This window comes from Pinus tabuliformis, chromosome Q (assembly GCF_031772625.1).
Source record: "Pinus tabuliformis cultivar Carrire ecotype Pingquan chromosome Q, CPIR1, whole genome shotgun sequence".
Lineage (NCBI taxonomy): Eukaryota > Viridiplantae > Streptophyta > Pinopsida > Pinales > Pinaceae > Pinus > Pinus tabuliformis.
Genome location: NC_142296.1, coordinates 339,237,539 through 339,259,847, shown reverse-complemented (window position 1 = coordinate 339,259,847; position 22,309 = coordinate 339,237,539). Strand labels below are relative to the sequence as shown.

Genomic DNA, 22,309 nt, shown 5'->3' with positions numbered 1-22,309 from the left:
TGAAGTTTGGGAAGTTCGCGAACCAAACCTACACGCTTGCGCTGCTCCGCGCAGTCGTCTGTCCTTCACAACTTGTGCAACTGCTTCTGCATAGCTCTGTAAAGAGTGCGAAGAGGTGTTGTCTAGATCCTTATTCCTTACTGTGCTTTTATTATAGATCTTAACTTAATTATGTGGGCCCAATATTCTCATTAATCATTCAACATTCATAACAAGTGCGTGCAATCATAAACTATAAAGAGATGCATAAATATAACAGAAGCATAGACACAGAATATTCCAAAATCAACTTATCTTTTATTAATTATCTGTCCAAGTACAATCCACCCTGCACACTCAGCTGCAGGGGTCCACGCACACAATTTCAAACTCTACTAGGCTTTTGCGCACTCAGCTGCAGAGCCTCTTCCTACTACTATAACCCAAGACTTGGACTTATAGAGTTAGAGCTAATTCATCATCCCAAACTTAAGACTTCTCAAAGCTAAGACTGACTTTACCCTTAGAGCCTCGCTCTATTTATACAATCCCATGGTCCTCGGACCATGGGTAGGCTGACACACTTTACATTCAATTACATTATCTTAGGGCGGACAACCCTAGACTCTCACACTCTGCGCCCGCATTTCGTGGGGTCTTTACATTACAATTTTACCAAAATTCGGGCTTCAAGCCCCAAAAACATGCTATGGGGGGATACGATGCCCAATAGGTCCCCAACACAATCATCGTGACTCATCTCCAGTCACTCTACTAGTGCGGCGAGCTTTGCACGAAGTCCATCTAACTGTGCCTGTGCTGCGCGAAGAACCTTAGTGCACTGTTCTACCATCCACTGGATCCGTTCTACTCACTCGACTGAATGCTCATTGTCAGGGTCAAATCCCTGTCGTAGGTCATGCATCGCTTTCATTTGCATGAGTTTTCCTTCGATGTCAGTCGTGATGAGGAAGGCCTCATCAATCCAAGGCTGGACGTGTGCTTTAAGTATTACCTCTTTTTTGCGCGTTGCGTCCACTTGCTCCTTCAATGCCTTTGCCTATTATAGCCTCGCGAGCCGCTGAGTTAGGACCACCGTTTGCGCCATCCCACGCACACTGCCATATTGCATTTGAAGCTCCCGCGCCTCTGTTTCCAACCACTGTATGGTGGGATCCTCCTTTAAGGTTGTGAGGACCCCAAAGGATTCTTCCAACAATGTGGTGCAGCTCTGCACTGCCTGTTCAATTTCTTCCAACCCTTTTCGGATATCACTAAAACACTGATCTAGAACTTCTGGGGGCATGGAATGTTGCACCTTTAAACATAGTTCAACAATTTGCAGGTTGAGGTCCAGCTAGATCCTCGTAGCTTCCTCCTTCGCCTTGTGGAATCCATTGGCCAATTTGTGGATATGTATTCCTACTAGCAGATCTGTCGCAATTTCCAGTTCTAGGACGCGGTGAATTATTCTTAGAAAAGACAAGCATTATTATGATGCACTCTCACAACATTCATGCCATTATAAGAGCACAATACTAGTCTTCTTAGAGGTTAAAGAGGCAAAGATCTCACCAAATTCCCATGACCAAAGGAGGTGAACACCTGAATTTTTTATTATGTTTTCCTCGTTTGAATAAGTTTAAACGTGACTAAAACATTTCCCTCTCGCGTACTAAAACTGGTGGACTTTTTTCACCGTTGGATTTTTTTTTTTTTTAACTCAAACGGGTATGATTTTATTTATTTGGTGAGAAACTTGGAATTACACCATGGCAGCCAATACTGCAATTCTTCTGTTTCTGGTTCTAACACTTTCTTTTGAGCTATTACAAAATACCATTTCCTCAAGGATTACAGGGATGAAATGAGCTTTCATCGTTTGTGAGAATTGGCCTTTCCCGAGGGTACACCCTTTATTCGCCATCAGATCTGCTTCTTTGTTCAGATTTCTGAGAATGTGGAGGAATTTGTAGGAGTCGAAATCGAGCATAACTCTCTTCAGCCTATTTAGTGTTTTGTTGAGGCTTGCATTAGTGAACAGATTTCCCGTGTTTAATTTTTTAATTATGATCTCTGAATCTCCAAAAGCTTGGAATTCTTTGTCTCCTCTGTCCCTGGCTATTTGACAAGTTTTGAGGAGGCCTAGAATCTCCGCTTGATTGTTGGTTTTCTGCCCGATGCCCCAACAAAAACTGTCCCTTCTTGTTCCGTCTGGGGCGTAGAGGACCCCTCCAGCTCCTGTTGCCCAGGATTTCCTTTGGAGGCTCCATCGAAGAATATTGTTGTAATTTTTTGCTTTCTCCACCATTCTTGGAAGTTTTCTTCAGAGTCTCTTTTGCGCCAGGCCTGGTTTCCTGCTTGAGGGACTGCTAGCTGCTTCCGTGGTTGAGGGTGGAGGGGACCCAACCACCTCTATTCTTCCGGGAGGAGCAATGGATCACCTGTAAAGTTTTGTTGTTGCACTGCTTCTAGGAGTAAAGACTTAGCTTTTGCCGCTACTGAGAGAGGTGTGTGCGCCTTTTCATTAAATATCAGATCATTCCTGGACAGCCAAATCTGACAGCACACGAATTTGGGTATGGCGTTCTAGACTTTACTCCATATGGATTTGATGGGAATTTTGTTGGGATAACAATGATTCCATGAATCGAATATTTCAGCTATTGAGTTGTGAGAAGGAACTGTGATTTGTAGCTCATGGAGGGAGAGTCCCCATACTTCTTTTGCAAACTTACATTCTATGAAGAGATGCTTGGCAGTTTCTAAGCTGCTTCCGCACATCTCACATCTGTGCAGACCTGCAATGTTTTTTTCATCAAATTATCTCCGGTTAGAAGCTTATCATGGGCCAGTGTCTAGAAGAAGAAATTTACCTTAGGCAGAGCGAGTGGTTCCCAAACTTTCTTCCAAAACTCCGGTGTTCTGTTGTTGTTCCTCTTTGGTTGGATGGCATTGTACGCTTCTGTTGTAGTGCAAGTTCCAGAATGCCCCCATCCCCAACTGTCTTTCGATTTTCTGTTTACTGGGGCCACATCTTCCAGCATTTCTTCAAGGATATGTTTCTGCTGTTGTAGTCGATCAGGAACTCCGAAGAAGTCCCATCCCTGCCAATCTCCATGCCTATCCCATTTGGATAAATCGAACACGCTGGTGACCCCTGCGCGTTCCAGCCAGTATTTTATCCCAACGATTTCTTCTGTCTCCGAGAGCAGATTTCGATCCATAATTCGGTCAAACCACAGATTTGTGTGTTTGCCATTACCTGGAATTTTATACGCCTTTCCTTTGAAGAGATTTAAACTTCTGTTGCAGAGTTTCCAGACTTGAGTGCTGTTGAGAATTTGGCTTACCTGTAGGTTCCTGAGCGGCACAGTATGAGCGTATTTGGATTTTAGCGTTATGCTAACAGGGTGCTTTGGATCCTTAAAAAGTTTCCATAGAATTTTCCCTCCCATCGCCAAATTTACAAGAGCTGGGTCGCAGATTTGTAATCCTCCTTCCAGAATTGATCGTTTCACCATCTCCCATTTGACTAGATGAATTTTTTGCTGGTTTCCTTTCCCCCCTTGCCAGAGGAAGTCACGCAGGATTCTAGATATTTGCTCTGTCACTCTCTTTGGGGCAAGAAGAAAGGCTGCTTGATAGATAGGGAGAGACGATAACACAGATTTAATCAGAATTACCTTGCCTCCTTTTGTGAGCCAGTGTCCACCCCAAGAAGCGATTTTTGACTTAATTTCGTCGATGATTTCAGTCCACAACGAACTCTTATTGGTCCCAATTATGATGGGGAGGCCAAGATATTTTATCATCTCCCATTGGGCATGGCCGTTGAAGCCCAGAATGTTGGCTATGCCTGTGAGTTCTTGCTACCCAATGTTCCATCCATATACTTCACTTTTCCTTTCGTTGATGGAGGCGCCCGATACCCTGCAGTAGCATTTTAGAACATAATCAAAGGCTTTAGCTATTCGAGCAGATGCCCCTCCCAGGAGCAGAGAGTCGTCCGCGAAAAGAGCATGGTTTGGAGCTGGGGAGCTGATAGAAGGTTTGAGGCCTGGAAGGGAGCCTGAGGATTGTTCGAAGGATAGCTTTCTGCTAAGGGAATCTGCCATCGGTATGTACAGGAAGGGAGAGAGCAGGCATCCCTACCTAAGACCTCTCTGGGCTTGGAAAAAGGAGGTGGGGCGACCATTGACAAGGGGGGCGATCCAGGGATTATGAGTGCAGGCAATGATGAGATTGACAAAATGGGAGGAGAAGCCGAAGGAGTGGAGGACTTTGTACAGGAAGGAACGGTTGACTCGGTCGAACGCATTAGCCATGTCAAGCTTTATCAGCATTCCTTTTTCCTTTCGCTGATTGCTTGAGTGTATTGTCTCCTGGACTTGGATGACATTGTCTAGGATGTGCCTTCCTTCTACAAAGCCCCCTTGGTTGGTTGAGATCAACCTGTTAAGAAGTGGTTTCATCCTGATGGCTAGGAGCTTAGCTAGAATTTTATATGATGCGTTGCAAAGCGATATTGGCATGAATCTGGCAAAGGTTTCAGGATTGGTTTCCTTGGGAATAAGAGCGAGGTAGGTGGAATTGGTTCCTCCTCCTACCTTGGCTTTTTTCATGAAACCTTTTATCATCTTTAATAGATCTTCTTTGATGATATCCCAACAAGTCTTATAAAAATGTATGGTGAATCCGTCAAGCCCAGGGGCCTTGTCTGAATCCATAAACCAAATGACTTTGATGATCTCTTCTTCTGTGATGGGTTGGGTGAGAGCTGAGTTGTCTTCAGGGCTGACCAGAAGAGGGATGTTTGAGAGGAGATCTGCAATATATTCCTTGCTGCCTTGATTACCTGCGGTGTACAAACTTTTATAATGACTTTCAGCTGCCTCTTTTATTTGACTGAAGCCTTTGCATGTCTGCCCTTCTGCTGTTGTGATTTCAGAAATGTGGTTCCTGGAGAGTCTTGCTCTATATTGGCAGTGGAAGAAGGAGGTGTTCCGGTCACCAGCTTTCAGCCACAGGCTTCGAGATTTTATTCTCCAATGCTCTTCCTCTGTTCTGAAGGATCGAAATGCTGAGCATTGAATTTTAACTTCTTTATCGAGCAGGGATGGGGTTATCTCTCTGCTTTCCATTTCAGTTTGCAATGCCTCTAATGACTGCACTATTTCTTTTCTTTGGCTGGAAGGATTTGGGGCAGGCTTCCTTATCCATTCCTTCAGGGCTAACTTTGTAGCTTTGAGCTTCTGTTCCCACACATAGCTGGAGGACCCAGTGACAGGTTTGACCCATGCTGTTTTCACTGTATCTATGAATCCATTCCTTTCTATCCAGAGGGGACTGAATCGAAAGGGGATTGGGCCCAGGTCTTCTTCGTCTTCCAGAATGAGCTGGACTGGTTTGTGATCTGAGGTCAGCTTGGGGAGGATTTTAGTGGTAATAATTTTATTGTTCATCATCAGAGTGCCTTGTACTAGGAATCGATCCAGGTGGGCCGCGATATGATCTTCCCCCACTCTGTTGTTGGTCCATGTATAGTGCCCTTTTATCGGAGTGAAATCTAGTAGATCCCACTGCTGTATAAGGTCTTCCACCAGGGGAAGCATGGGATCTCTATTGTTGGTTCCTCCCCTTTTTTCTTTGGGTTTTAAGACGATATTTAGATCCCAAGCAAGGATGATGTTGTTTGGGGATCGCTGCTCTAGAAATGCAAAGAGGGAATTCCAGCAGTCTCTCTTTTCAGAATAAAGAACAGGTACATAGAGATTGAAAAGGGAAATGGTCAACTTACTTGTGCAGTGCGTTAGTTCCGTGTAGATCCAGTGCTGAGTCTCATGGGATTTGTTCAGCAGGAAGAGGTCTTTTTCCCATAGAGTTGCAAGCCCTCCGGATGTGCCTCTTGAGCTGACTGCTCTTCCTGTGCTTTTCTTCCATTTCTTCTTGCTGATGTCTAGAAGGGCTTTCCCCTCTATCTTGGTCTCTTGGAGCATGAGGATGTCTGAGGGTTCTGTTCTGAGTAGGTCCTTGACCGCTTCTGCTTTCGAGGGATTACCCAGACCTCTACAGTTCCAAGAGACGAGGCACATTATTTACCAGGGGTGGGTTGAGAGCCTCCCTTAGGGGGCCTATTCCTGGAGTTTCTCCCAATAGACATCTCTATTGTGGGCTGACTTCCTTGTGTTTTAAGCCTTTCCGCCTCCTCTTCCCTTATTTCTCTGTGAGATTTCCTGCCAACTTTTCTTGTGGGCTGCTCGAAGGTTTCATCCTCCGATGAGCCAGAGTTGTCCACTGGTTTTTTCCTAGTAACATCTGCATATGAGGGATTAGAAGGGCTTCCTTGAGAAGTTTCCAGATGTGCCATTTCCCCGTCTTCTTTGTTGGTGATGGGAGGAGCTGTCTGTTCCAGGTCTTTAGTAACTGTTGTAACTGGGATGCTCTATCTGCTTATTTTGCCCTTTGGGTTCTTTTCTTGGGTGGGATTGGAGCTGCTTGGTGCCTCTTTCTGAATACCTTTCCCAATGCCTTTTTTGTGGTTGGTGGTTTTTTGGATTAGGTTCCATTGCTCACCATTTTGTTGATCTGGTTGTTATTCCGCCTTTTTCTTGCAGTGTTTGGCGAAATGTCCGTAACCGTGGCAGTGTCTGCACTTAAAGATAAGTTGTTCATAGTCCAGCTCTTGTACATGTGTCCATCCTGTGACTGTAAGATTGATGGCTTCCGGCAGGCCCTCCTCCAGATCTACTTCGACGCAAATGCGGGCACATGAATATTGATCTTTTCTTACGGCTTGATCTATGTATTTTCCTAATCCATTGCCAATGATCTGGAGAGACTTTTGATTCTAGCAGTTGATGATATCTTCAACTAGATGCCTTCTTTGAAACCCATGAAGCAAGTCAATATAATAATTTTCATTTATTTACATCTCTTTACATAAAATCATAATAACATGTCAATATAAAGACCGAACCTAGTTACAACTTTCAACACTCCCTCTTAACTAGGGAGGTATTCATAATGGTACCTTGGACATTCTCAATCTAAAGAATTTCTCTTAAGAAGAATTTGAATTTGTAACTCATTTGTATAGCATCATACCAACCAGAATTCATAGCAAGGCCTTGACTAACAACTCTATCCATAGAGCAAAATGCTAGCAAGACAAATGATATATAGACATCCTCATCATCGTCTCTCTCAGAACATAACCCACCTGGGTCCTCTCAGGACATGTTCAATGGGAACTATTCCTTTCTTGGACTCCCCAATGCGCAAAAGAATATCGGTCCTCCACGACTACTCTTACATGGAATTCCCTAACTCATCCCACCAGAGCATTGGATGCCAAATGATTACAAAATCCTTCATTTTGTCTTCTCAGATGAAGCACAGAATAACATGTTTATCGCTCCCCCTTATACCAAGAGATTTTAATCCTTTGATGTACCCATTCCTATCACAGAGGAATGTACCTAAGCTTACGACTTAGAAACTTCTTCTCAAGCTCCCTCTTAACAGGGACCTATAGAACACTTAGCTGCATGAAGAGCTCCTTTCTTCGATGTCATGAATTTCTTTTAAGGAGTCTTCAACTTTTGGGAACTTTTGTATATATAGGACACAGATCATCCTCACTTTTGTCCATGAGTTAGTTATGTCCCTAACTCATCATAAAGTGATCCATCAAATTTTCCATCTATCTTTGCTTTATGTTATTTGCTTTCATGCCATATTTCCAGAAGAACATTACATCCTTCCATATGGTCTACTTGGAAGTGATTCACAGATCTTCCCTTTTACAGTTCAACATAAGCCCAGCCAAATATTAGTTCAAAATAATCAATGTACACTTCAAATTATAATTACCTTTGTGATGATCTTTCACCATGACATCTTCCTGTAAGTATCGACATCATACAGATTGACACATCTTCCACAGATATTCAATGTCAAGGGTCTCTATCTTTTTTTTATTTCTTCCGAGAGATATTCTAGTCAAATCTTCTTAGACTTTGAATGCCTTCTATCATCGTTGTATCTTATCACGATCTCTTCCTTTCCTTTCACACACTTTATTCCCATAAGCTTTCAATCTTAATTGTAGTTGCCTCCTTATGTTGCATATATTATGTTGATTTCATCTAGTGTGACTTATGCTCTTCTGCAATACCTAGGAGGAGGAGATCCTTTCTTCTAGATCATATTGTAACCATATTATAATTTTCATAATAATCCATGTGAACATACCTCATTTTTCTTTTGGTCATCCAAACTTCATGTTGTAGCTTCATCCGAAAGGACTTTATCATTCAGACCTGCTTTCCTTGTTGTGTCATCATACTAATCCTTGAATCCCACAAATTGGAATTCCTTAATGAAAAACTTTTGCTTCCTTTCTCTATCGATGGGTCCTTCAGAGAAACTTGAGGATATTTTTATGTCCTCAACCAGCAAATGTTTTCTTCTATGATGATCCCAGTGGATGATGATCTTTTGCCTTTTATAAATACTCATGAGGTTTCCTAAGAGCTTCCTAATTAGTAGGATTTGGACCAAACATACTTTCTTCCTATGTCACAAGCTCTTTACTTCTAATTTTTATACGTTATTTTTCTAATGAGATGCATCATATCTAATTTTAAACTACATCAAGACCATAATTTACAAGTGAAAAGTACATTCTTGAGAAGAATATCACTCAATCATAGTAGAGATCTTTTACTTCTTCATTCCTAAGCTTCTTGGACTCAGGTGCTTGCACTTCTTCAGTAATGTGTGCTCCTCTATTCCTCTTGTCCTTACCACGATTAGGACAATCTCTTTTGTAGTGTCCACGCTCCTGAAATCCAAAGCACCTTATCTTATCCATGTTTTTTTCCCTTGAGGAACCAAACTTTCCAAATTTTCCCTTTCTTCTTGTCATTGTAGCATATGCTTGATTATGTTCGCTTGGTCCGACATCAACTTTTGCTTTTAGTTTGGTTTCTTCGATCTTAGATAGTGACCATAAATCTTGAAATGGAGTAGTTTCTTTCTTTCCACATAAGCTTGAAGTGAAGTTGCCCCATTCTTCCAGTGGTGCATTTAGCACCACTGTGGTCATCTCTCTGTCAGACATAACTTCTCCTAGCTCTTGTAGTTGATCTCAAATTTATGACATCCTCATGAAGTATGAGGCTATTCCATCTTCCTTGGATATCTTTAGCTTGTAGAGTTCTTGCCTTAAGGAGATTTACTTCTCCTGAGGTACTTACAAAAAACAACCCTACTAGTTTGTCATATATAACTTTTGCAATTTCTAATTTTGATACACATGGAATTAGAGAGTCATTTATAGATTCTATAAGAATCCTTTGAGCTCTCACTTCTCCTTTCATGTATTTAGCATGAGCTTGAGTATCCTCTTTTGGAGGTTGGGTTATTGATCCCTTAATGTGAACCATGACCTCATTTTCAATAAGATTGAGGTCAACACTTTTCTTCCATGCAAGGAAGTTTGCAGCCCCAACTAGTTTATTGCTTTCCTTGCAAAAAGATATTTTGATATTATCGGATATAGTCATGGACTTACTTGTTAAATTGTTGCTTGCTTCCTCCTCCTTCTTGATGTTGATGAATGGCCATTTTAATGAGAGAGAGCTTGATTTTTGATGATCTAAAGTGCTTCTAGGGTTTTACTTTCTCTTCCTACTTCCTTCTTATGATGCAGGTCTTGGACTTGTTGATAACCTTTGACTTGCTTTGATTCCCCTTTTGAAGTTTGATTTGCATGTCAGCTTGCTTTGTCTGCCCTTTCTTGTCTTTATCACCTTAGCTCTGATACCATGTTGAGAAATCTAGGGCATTCAATGTTAACAATTTCTCTGCTTGATAACTGCTTGTGATATGCTAGTTCTTCAATTACGTATCATATTTCACTTCATTAGTCTATTAGTGTGTTCTTTTTTATCAAGACAATTATCAAGATTCAAAATAAAGACAAGTGACACAAAATATAGGCTCTTCCAGCCAGGGGCCAAAACCTCTCACCTCTAGAGAGGAAAACCCGATAAAATTCTTCTTCTAAATCTTCAATTGATAAGTACCAAGACCATGACACTGACTCTTGACTCTTAGTATCCTCTTTCCAGAACCTTGTCACCATCCTAGTCTTCCTTGTCCTTCCTTCTCTTGCTTCTTCTACAGAAACTCGGTCTCTACTTCTTATGGTGTACCTTCACAATTGCCCTAGAGAATCTCGATCTCTAATTCTTCTAGAGAAACTCAGTCTCTACTTCACTATTCCAGAGGATTCTTTCCTTCGCTATCCCAGAAGAAACTTATTCATTGCCTCCTAAAAGATTCCTTCTTCGCTACCCCAGAAGAATCTACTTCGTTGTCCTAAAAGAATTTGCTGCCCCAGAAGAATCTACTTTGATGTTCCAAAAGATTTTGCTGCCCCAAAAGAATCTACTTCGTTGTCCCAAAAAATTATGCTTCGATTTACCCAGAAGATTCTTCCTTCAATACCCTAGAAGAGTGTCATTTTTACCCTAGAGAAAACCCTTTCTTACTGCCTCCTTTTTCGCACTTCTTCGCTGGAATTGAGTTCGAACTTGATGCTTAGAATGGAGGCTGAGTTCCACTACTTATACCCCTCTTGTCTGGGTCTTTAGGCCAACTTGATAGCTAGATGTACGTCCACTTGTTCATGCAACTTCTTTAATGTTTGTAGGCCGACTTGAAGAGGTTGGGTGACAAGTTCTTTCGAGGATACTTTACATAGACAATATACCTTTTACATAGTGTAACATGACTTCATTACATGACAATGACTCTTATATTTCATGACTAGATGACAAATAAATCCTAAAGACTCTCAATGGGAGTCTTGACTCAAAAACAAAATCCTTGCTCATGAAACCCATGAAGCAATTCAATATAATAATTTTCATTTATTTACATCTCTTTACATAAAATCATAATTACATGTCATTATGAAGACCGAACCTAGTTACAACTTTGAACACTATTTGGGAGATCATTGATAACATATGGAACAATCAACTCCTTCATCCTATACATGCAATTGGGTATTTCATAAACCCAAAGTACCATTATAAAGCTAAGTTATGAAAAGATCATATTGGGGAGGTCAGAGATGGGTTACGAGTGCTTTCAGCGCATGGTATCTAATGAGTCGCAGCAATTGGAAATGCATCATCTCACTGCTTTCTCTAGGGCCACAAGCACATTTGGCAAAAATCTAACAAAGATTGCAAGAGATGTAGATCAACCAAGTAAGCAATTCGAAATTTATTTATTTATTTTTGTAAAGTTCAATTGTTTAAAATTGAAGTTGTAATTTGTATTTCATAAATTGTTCAAACTTATTATAAATTGTTGAACAATGAACTAACTCTAGTCTTTGTCTTTGTAGCATATTGGTGGGAGTCATTTGGAAGCCACTGCACTCAACTGCAACAATTTGCAATTAGAGTTCTCACCCAAACTTGCAGTGCTTCTATGTGTGAGCACAATTGGTCTATTTTTGAATGGATTCACACGAAGAAGAGAAATCGCTTGGAACAAAAACAATTGAATACTCTTGTCTTTGTGCAATACAGCCTTCGACTAAGGCACAACCAGTTGTTGAATAAAAGACCTAATACAAATCCCATTATATTGGATGATATTGATCCAACTTCATAATGGGTGAAGGAGACTCATCCAGTTGAGTTTGATGTTGATTTCGATATTGATACCATGGAGTTGGGGGGTGTTGATCCCAATGTAGATCTGGTAGTCGAACCAATAGCTAGAGGAAGAAAACCACCAAGACCAAGCATGACACATTGCATTAGTGAGGAAAGCAGTGGTTTTGCAGCTCAACCAACTCGTGCTTCTAGTTTTGCTAAGCCTAGTACTACTATGGAGGTTGGAAAGGAGTGTGAGGATTCCTCAGACTCTAAAGCCAAGTGATTTTTAAGTAGCTACTACCGATGATCCCATGTCTAGTAGTGGTGATGAGTTTAATGAGCGATAAAGTTTATCAATGATTTGTACTTTGTACTTGTAGCAACCTAGTGGCCTAGTAGCTTGAGTTTTAGCGTTGTTTTCAGACTCTAGATGTCATTCAAAGCCTCATTGGTTATATATTTTGTTGATGATATCATAGATATGTATTGCACTCAGTGCCATTTTGACAAATGCACCCTTAATTGGCATATACATGATAAGAATTTCCATATTTTGTCTCTAATGATTTTGAATCATGGTTTCTAATTTTAAAAATAAGTTTTTCCATTAAAAAAAATATTTTGTGTATTTTTTTCAATTCTAGTTTATTGTATCCAGTTTGATTCGGTTTTGGTTCAAATCACAGTTAGATAGGCGACTAGTTCGATGTCCGGCTCCGGATTTTTTGAACTATGGTTCAAACTAGATTGGTTAACCTCTCTACATTGGGGTCATTACAGTGAGAAAAAGTAGGAAAACTTTGATTTAAACCATAATGATTTATCCAATGTTAAAGGGATGAATTGTGGGATTTATAGCAGTTGGGAAACTCAAAGGAATAGGTCACGATAAGATCATTTGCCTCTCAAGACCTCCTGGTATGAGTAAAACTAGCATTGGTAAATCAATTGCCCATGCTTTAAATAAAAAAAAATGCAGATTTTCAATGGGAGGTTTGGTTGGTGTTGCTGAAATAAAGGGACATCAATGAACCTATGTTGGTGTTATGCCTGGAAAAATGTTGCACTGCCTTAAACCTGTTTCAAATGTGGTAGAGATAATTCCTAACCCATTATTGGATCACATGGAAATTATTAGTCTTGTGGGTTACATCACTGAGGAAATGATGCACATTGCCTATGATTAATGGGAATGAGCAACTTTAGAGTCTTGTGGTGTCAAGCCTGAACAGGTTGAAATAACTGACGCGACACTTCTTGCACTAATAAAATCATATTGTCGTGAGGCATGGGTGAGGAATCTTCAAAACACAAAATATTTATCATCGGATTGCTTACAATTTTTACTAATGGCAACAGTTAGAAGCAAGATTCCAAGGATTTAGACAATGAGGACTAGGACGTTGAGGAGAAAAATGGTATTTTCACTGATCAAGGAATTGATGAAGCACCATCATCATCAAAAGTGTTTGAAGATGAACCATCAGAGCCAGCAGAGCCTTCTATCAATTCCAGTGATGAGGTAACAACTTCTGATGCTGAGAAAGTGGAACTTGACCACTCGTATGAGAAGGTTATAATTGATGCAACAAATATAGTTGATTATGTGGGAAAACCAATTTTTCATGGTAAAAAATTCTATGAACAAACACCTAATGGTGTTGTGTTGGGTCTTGCATGGGCAGCAATGGGTGGTTCAACGCTTTACAAAGAAACCACTTGTATAGAGCAAGGTGAAGGTAAAGGTGCACTGCAATTGACCAAGAAGCTTGGAGGTGTCATGAAAAAAAGTACTTTGATAGCCCATACCATAGCCAGAGTTATCCTACAGGAGAAAGAACCAAGTAACTAATTCCTTGCAAAATCTAGGCTTCATTTGCATATACCAACTGGAACAATGCCAAAAGATGGACCTATTGTTGGTTGCACTATGATCACATCAATGCTTTCTATGACAACAAAGGAACTTGTGAAGAAGGATGAAATTTGGGTTGTCTTAATTTGAATTTCACTTATTGCTCATGAGAATAAAGATAAAGAGATTGGTGAAAGATCGAAATTCGTCAAAGACACTAGTAATGAACACTGGGCAACTTATGGTCAATATGGTTATAAGAAACATGAATTTCAAGGAGCCATCAGAATGGATGAACATCTACCTGGTTTGATTTCTAATATCCAAGAAAGAGAACAAAGTTGACAACAATAGAGCTTGTCATTGCTTGAGGACAAGCAATGTCGAGAAGGGGGAAGGGGGGAGGGAGGGGTTTGTGATGTTCCCAAAGGGATTAATAGGCCCAAGTGACAAAGTAGCCTAACGATTCCCGATAAATGGGAAAACTCCATAATACCCAATGTTTAGGCAAGTTTGGAGCAAGGAGAAAAAAAGCCCAAAGTCCGGGTTTGGTGTCAACCTTACTCAGTTAAATAAAAAGAAAACCTACCTCAAGGAAATATATAAATATAAAAGGATTAGAATCACTTGAGGCATCGTTGGATTGGATTATGTCTTTGTTTTCTTTAAGCCTGAGGCTCAGAGGGTTTTAAGACCCCATTTCTCCTTAGACTAGTTTTGAAGGAGGTGATCCCACCCTACCTAGTCACCCTTTTCCTTATTCTACCACAACTAATTTCTTGCAATAATCGGTATGATTTTGGAAATTTGAAAGGTATTTGTTCAGCTGGAAGGCTTGGTCTAGGGTTCTGTGGACTATTGGTTTAGCACAATTTTGGTCTACTGTAATATTGGATCTGCGTCTCGCTGAAAGCAATTGACCAAGGAAGGATTTGGCACCACTTTGGCCCACAAAGGGAGTTCTATCTGCAACATAGGAAAACAGGTTTGATTTAAGAAAGCGAAGGTGCATTCAAAAACAAGGGCCAGGGCTGCAAGCCAAATCCTGGCCGTAGTGACAGTGTAAGGAGGCTATTCACTTAGGAGCCTAGTCTCTGCAACAGAAGACAACAACGTAACCCTTATTAGAACATGCTAAGCAACATAAAAGAATTTATAAACAAGTAGTTTAATAGTACGATAATTACCTGTGCAAGATTCTGAGCACCATACAGTTCTAGAAGTGAATTTCAAAAGTCACTTGGATGAATGAAATAGCACAGTAGAATCGAATAATTTGAATACTAGTTTACTCAATATCAGCATTGCAATCTGGTAATTTTGGGAGTAGATACATCTACTATTGTTTTGGGGCAGTCAACCCTAGTTCTATTGTGGGTTTATAATCATCTTGCTGAGAAAACTTGTTATTCATGCATGCAATGGAAGTGTTTACTATTGTATGAATGTGATTGTTGTTAAATGATTTTTTGTTCTGATTGATGTGGCAAAACCTTAGTCTAGAGTAGACACCCTAAAGGCAAAAATTACCCTAGGATATTACAAAAACCATCTTGAATTTTAAAATTGGCAATGAAGCTGCTATTGACGAAATATGGTACAGGAACAAGTCCTATATGTTAAATTAATAAGTTAATACGTCTTGCATGGTCTATTTGTTTGAAAAATTGAATATATATTGATATGCGTTAAAGTTACCCCTTCTCAAAATAAAATAAATGATGTGAGATGGAAAATAAAGAAAAGAAAAGCAGAGAGTGACTTCCTTTGCTCTATTTAATTCCACACAAAAGAAAATAAAGAAAAGAAAAGCAGAGAGCGACTTCCTTTGCTTTATTTAATTCCACACACAAAAAAAGTACTGAGCAAGCGTTAAAACTAATACCAATTCCTTTTCTTTTGCTTCTGCGAGATGTATTATATCCTTCATGGCCAACTTTGAATAGTCAAGATCACCTTTAGGGATGTCAATTAGATATTTTTCAACTGTTACAAAAAGAAAAGAAAAAAAACTTTTTAGAAGAAAAAACAAAAACAAAAACAAAAAAAATTATTCAAACAATAGGGAACATTGAAATGGTAAGTTATGTTTTGAAAGATACCAAAAAAATTAAAACTTATAAATACTTATAAATAGCAAAAAAATTGTTCACCAACCCACATGACTTACCTCGCCTACAATGTCTTGTTGTGCTCCGGGAAAACGTCTTCTGTGTAGCTTCCAAAGACTTCCCACTTTTTGATGTTCCCTTTTTTGACTGTGTTTTGTTATTTTTATCGTTTTCATTTAGTTTTTGATGCTTCAAGGGTTGCCCAACATCACATGCACCTTTATTTGAATCGCCAAATTCTGAAACTTCTGTTGAAAGCATTGTTTTCCGTTTGCGGCATTTGGATTGATTGTTAGTTTTTCCACCTAAATCATTTAGAGGAATTACTCCTGCAAAGAGAGTTTCTGTGTTGGGAACAAAAGAATTTTCTGTGTCTTCCATAATTTCCTCAGAATCTCTCATTTTCTGGCCAATCAAAAGAATTGATAACGAGTTAACAATCCAAAACGTTCTCCACGTTTCCAAAAAGACCAGACCGGTGGCTAATGGCTTACCAAAAATTTCGAGAAACCCTTGGAAAAATCATTGCAGTCGTGACCTTAAGGATCTCAGAACCCCAACCTGCGAACGGAAGGAGGGAATCTAAGCAAGAAAGGGGTTTCTGTTACTCTACGAAAAAACTTACTTTGCAACCTTTAAAAAAATCCAAACTCTGTGTTCATCCTTGCCCTATAACAATGACAGGGCCTTTAAAAGTATCAGTTCGGCAAATTTTATAAAAAAAAAAGTTGTATGTTCAACAAGGCAAAGTTAGTTAAAACTTTAAGGAAAGAACAATACCTGCGGTGAGAAGACTGTCTGCCGGAAATGCTTTAATCCACTGAGCTTTCACCTAGTCCCAGGACAAAAAGTAGTGGTGGTTAGGCAAGAGTGCAACGGAGCCGACCATTCGAGTGCTAATTGGCAGGGATCATCATTTCCTACCAGCCTGCGAGCAGAACTCCGTCGGCGAACTTTCCAGAATGCAAATGCCGCAGGGTAAGGTAGGGCTGTTACCCTAACCGCCAAAAGAAACGCCAATAGCTATTTGATGGGAAACTAAGATCGCAACCGTTCATTCCTGATGGCCACGTGAGGACAGAAACGTATCTGCTGAGTGTACACTCCCCGGGCCAATGAGCAGAACTCCGTCGGCGAACTTTCCAGAATGCAAATGCCGCGAAAGGGCGAGGAGGGTGGTAGGAGAAGGTAAGGTCCAGCGGTTACACTAGCGATTGCACCATTGGTGCAAAGTACATCGATATAATTGTTAAATTGAAAAAAATGTGTAGTTTGATTTTATAATCATTCAAATTATATTGATATATTAAATTTTAAATTTTAGCGGTTGTTTTTTTTTTAAGAATTTTTTAATTTTATTGATGGTTTTTTTTAATATTTAATATATTTTTAATGTGTATTTTGATAGCGGTAACTATTTTAATATAGAATTGATAAAAAATTAAAACTATAAATAAAATATTTTAATGTTTAAGCTATATATGAAACCATTTTTATAATTAAAATATATCAATATTTTATATAGAAAAATATAAGAGTTTTTAAATATTTAACATTAATTTAATACTGAAATTATGAAAAATTAAAATAGAAATTTCCACATAATAAATTGAAAAAAAAATTACTCATAATAAACTTACACTAATTTTATTTTGAATCTCATCCTAGCAAAAAAATAATTATCCAAGATAACCACCTTATGTTGCTCATGATTTATCCTTCTAATTGATACCTATCATGTATATTTGCACATGATGGTGACCAATAAATAAATTTTAATTTCACATCTCCAAATAAAATCATAACTAGATATTATAACCACCTTATGTTGCTCATGATTTATCCTTCTAATTGATACCTACCATGTATATTTGCACATGATGGTGACCAGTAATAAATAAATGTTAATTTCACATCTCCAAATAAAATCGTAACTAGATATTTCTCAAACTCTGGAAATTTATTCTCATAATGCTAATGGGTTTAAACCTTGGAGAGGTGCATGTGGAGAAACTCCCCTGCCAAAAGCCATAACACAATTCTCTTCACTAGTGCAATTTTGTTACGTTTTAATCCTTGCTTATTGCCTCATTGATAAAATTTTGTTACGTTTTAATCCTTGCTTAGTGCCTCATTGATTAAATGGTGGACATCATCTGGATGGCTCGAGAAAAAATGTTATGCTTAAATCTGTCTATTTTCGTCCACGAGATAGAAAGATTCTCTCAACCACAAAATCTATATGAGTACGTAAACTGGTTAAACATGATTGACTACTGGACATATTCTCAATGTTTAGTTTGCATTTTTTTAATAGTATGTACTTAGTGTGAGAAAACCCACATGCTCATGTTTCAAATAGGGTTGAATAATCTTGACAAAAGCTACTTTGAAATCTAAAATTTTGACAATTTTTTCTTCAGTGATCTGAAATAGACCTGGTATCACACGTCAATAGTCTGTCTAATTTGATTTGTTTATAATCATGGACCAATTTAAAAGGTTATGTTTGACATTATGTTTAGATATCCTGCAACAAGCTACAGAGGTTTGTTGGAGTATTTCAAGGATTGAACATCTTCTTATGTAAAATGATTATTAAGCGTATAGACAATCCAAGAAATATGACATTTTCTATCATTATGGAAGTCATACTCATGGATATGCAAATTGAAGTCATCAAAATGTCACAAAGTGGGATATCTCCATTTCCCTCCATCAAAAGTATCTACAACTCTAATGATCCATGGGAAACATCTATACACTTGATTAGTCTACATTAGAAGATGTACAGATGTTTGTTTGGAGCATTTCAAGCACTTAATATGTTCTTATGTAGATTGATCAAGTTGTAGGTTTTTTTTTTTCCCCGTAAATGCTAATTCTATTAAAGAAAGATAAAAATATGTACAAGAGGTTAGAACCTCTGAGGAGGCCGCGACCATTCCTCTACCAAAAACTCATAGACCTTACAGCTTAGGCTTGATGCCGAGTTTACAGAACATACTACAAAATTCTTGGTTCAGACACTGACATAGTTAAAAAGATTACCCAGTTTGAGTTCATCATGCCCTGTATTGACCACAAAAATTGAGAAGCAACTAATAGAACCAAATCTATAACAAAAAACAGAGACTGGAATGACATTGGTCCCTCTCCGTAGCCAGAGAATAGACCAGACAGAGACATCTACCCTCAGAATTAACAACACATGCCCAAAATTTCTTAGACCACCCGGCAGAGAGGAAACCGTTTTAATCTGCATGCTTTGATGGGTCTGGCATTTCCGCTTCCGCTTGACAGGTAGAAGCAACCCATGTCACAAATCCATTGTCATCATAAACAGGTTCACCCCCATCAGGAGTGGTCAGCAAATTTAAAACACCACCTTCCCACTGAGTCGGGCCGCAAGGCACAATATCATTTTGAGCCGAATCCATAGGATTTTGTGGCACTTCCGAGACATGGCCACCTTCTTGCTGGTTATCTGCCTGGAACACCATCCCTGTCAGGTCCCCGAGAAGCCCGCTATCTTCCTGAGACTGAGAGGGGGTCGTGTTAGCCGAGCTAACCTGATTACTATCTTCCTCCGTGAGAACTATGGTGAGGCTTGCGGTCAAAATCGGTCTATTAAGCCAGCTTTGGAAAGTGAATCTGGCTGTCTGGAATGAACTGTTCGGAATGGGCCTGGCTTGATCCGACATCCGATAAAATTGGAACGATACAGAGAATATTAGCATGGCCCCTGCGCAAGGATGACACGCACAAATCGAGAAATGGTCCAAATTTTTTACCCGGATGCGGGTGATATCACGTCAAATTAATGGCAAGCTGCATACCAATGGCAGCTGGCAGAGCAGACAGCAGGTGGATTGTTCACCGAGGACGCGTTGCAGGTGGGCAACAGTGCTTAAGGGTATGTGAATTCATTTCTGGGCAGTCTCGAATGCTGGTTCTGCAGGACGGAGTTAATGCAGGCATGAATGATAGGCAGAAAATTTGTTATAATGCCATGGATCGGTTCATCACACCTGGTATAGTTATTGGAGCGATTCATAATGCGGCAGAGCTGTCTCAGAACCTCTTTTGAGCGCTCTGAATTTGGCTATCAGCGTGGATTGGTAAACTTCTTGAAGATGTTTGCGTTCCTCAGGTAATTGATCTTCTCTGTTTCAATCTTTCTGCTAGTCAATTTGTGTTTGTAACGATGCCACGACACCGAGGTGTTCCTCGCAGAGGTAGTCACACAGGGAATAGAGGCCAACCTTCGTGCGCTGTCCCTCAAAATGTCATTCCTATTTCCTCTGCGTCTCCTTCTTCTTCGCCTCCTGATCAAGTTGTAGGTTACAGAGGTCTATTTGGAGTATTTCAAGGATTAAACATCTTTTAACGTTGACTAATTAAGTCTATAGACATTTTCTGTGGATCATTAGAGTTGCATATACTTTTGATGGTGGGGAATGGAGATATCCCACTTTGTGACATGTTGATGACTTCAATCTGGACATCCACGAGTTTGACTTACATATTGGGAAAGTTGATAGAAAATGTCTATTTCTTGGATTCTCACTCTATACAAAGAAAAGGCATTGAAAACTATAATTTTTTGACATAAAGTGTCTCTCATGATATAATATATGTTTAATGATTCATCAGAGAACCTGGGAAGCCTAGTGTTGAAGAAATTCAAATTTGTATATTGTTATCGTTGATCATTTTGAGTCAAGAATTCCAACAAATCCAACTTTGCATGAACTAATAGAAAACAAAATGAACTGTGAAATACATACAAATATCTTACTGCCATCCAAGTTATTCCTTCGCAATTGACATCTTGCCCAACAACAATCAGGACATTATTGATAAAGCAAACAATGTTATCACATGCCCTTACCTGTTTCACCCCAAGTCCACGGGAAAAAACATCAGGAAGATTCTTTTTCCATTTTGGTGGTGGTTCCCCATGAATGCTTGAGCAATTTTTTCTTGTTTCTTTCTTCTATGTTTTTTGCCACATTCATCATGGAGAGGATAGATTAAGATGGGTAAGAGCAAATTTTGATTTAGAGCAAATATATTAACTCCATTTCGATGAATTCATGAGGTAACACAAACCCGAAATATGTATTTGTCGTCAGAAGGCATTATTATAATTTTTATCTGGAACTCCCAACAACATCTTTGAGATAACTAAACTACATCTTTAGGCAAATGTTTTGGTCTATTGCATGGGAATTTGTGATCTTATAACAACTCATAAAACAATAGACTCAATTTGTGGCTTCGTAAATAAGAGCAATTCAATTACAGGAATATTCATTATGCCACTATAGAAGGATCGATCGAGACTCATATAATCCTCTTAGCTACAACAAACATAATAACATGTGCCTTGAATTACCAATTTAACATTTTTGCATATGCAAAGCAAAAAGGATAGGAAAGACACGTGAAATTTCTTGCAAAATGTCAGTTGTTACAAGCCTAAATAAGTTGATAACTCAACTATTGTTTTAGCTTGAAAAATATGGCATCCATTAAACTTAAGTTGTTTGTCCCAATAACAAGGCTTACAAATACATCAAATTCAAATAGAAATATGTTTTGAGATATGCTATGAAGACATGTACTTATTGTAGTTTTTGGTAAATTTCTCAAAACAATTTTGAAGACGAATAACTGCCATTTTTCGTGGCCTTTCAATTATTGTCATTTTTGCCCATTTTTTCGTGAGACACATAAAACCTTTGCCTTTTTACTATTGCCAGTTTTTCTCATTCCTCTGTGATAATCACACAAAACTTTGTCAACCAAAATTCAAAAAATGGTAAGTTTGATGTTTTTTTAATCAATATCACAATATAACTTACAAAAAAAATATAGTTTGAATATATTATACCTGTTTCTACAATAGAACGAACAAATCTTCATTTTAAAGGGCACACTTCAAGAAATGAACTTGTATTTTGAATTGTATTGGAAAACTAGGAGAGTACAATGCAACCCCCTGCACCAGGGGTATGAGGTTTTCTCAGTGTAGATTTCCACAGAACAAAACAACAAACTCCTCTACAAACTCTTCACTCTTGGGAAGTTATCGAAGAATCTTCCATCTCTTTGGAATAATTAACAACCACAATATAAGAAGGAGAAGAAGCAAGTGATGAAAAATCAGAATCCACAGTCATCGCTTGAGCCTCAGTGTTTTCATCCATAAGGGATTGTAGAGTTATGGGTATTGGGGGAGTCAAATCATCAATAGTTTTAGAATTCTAATAAAATGAATCAATGTGCTGTTTAAAACACCAGTGCTTTCTTTGCCTGTAAATTTGGAAACTTCACTTTTTGTATCCTAAATCTATGACAAGTAAGTGCAAACCAATATCAGCGTTGCCAACAAAGTGATTTGAAAAAGCAAAATCAATATTGCCTTTACCATTTATAAATCCTAAATGTAGAGGAAAGACAAGCAAATCAATTTTGCCTTTGGTTTTGGATCCTTCAATGACCTGGTAGATAGTAAATGTAGGGAATTCAAGTTTAGAATGGCACACACATGTCAAAGTGAATTGTTGTTAAGCTCTATGTGTGAATCAGAGAAAGCCATATTACATGGAGATGCAATGTTGTGCTTTCACTTTTATTAAGCATTGGGGGGACTAATTCGGAGCAAAAAA

The 22,309-nt window shown here is 38.9% G+C and overlaps 1 protein-coding gene and 1 non-coding gene across 4 annotated transcripts in view; one reads left to right on the top strand and one right to left on the bottom strand.

Annotated features, from left to right (window-relative positions):
• Positions 1–16,800, bottom strand: part of LOC149219583 (Sugar isomerase (SIS) family protein) — a 92,229-nt gene extending 75,429 nt beyond the window's left edge. Inside the window, exons 1-4 of one of the 3 annotated variants that reach the window (XM_089384403.1) lie at positions 16,413–16,800; positions 16,127–16,301; positions 15,692–16,037; positions 15,407–15,507 (exon numbers count right to left, since the gene is read on the bottom strand). In XM_089384403.1, coding sequence (XP_089240529.1) covers positions 15,407–15,507; positions 15,692–16,034 — 444 coding nt within the window. In that variant the 5' untranslated portion in view covers positions 16,035–16,037; positions 16,127–16,301; positions 16,413–16,800. The remainder of the gene's footprint in view (positions 1–15,406; positions 15,508–15,691; positions 16,038–16,126; positions 16,302–16,412) is intronic. The other 2 variants (XM_089384404.1, XM_089384402.1) reach the window with 2 other exon arrangements.
• A 2,517-nt stretch (positions 16,801–19,317) lies between these two features.
• Positions 19,318–19,423, top strand: LOC149219582 (U6 spliceosomal RNA). Its single transcript, XR_016249780.1, has one exon. It is a non-coding gene; the product is annotated as a U6 spliceosomal RNA (small nuclear RNA).
• Positions 19,424–22,309: the final 2,886 nt, after the last annotated feature.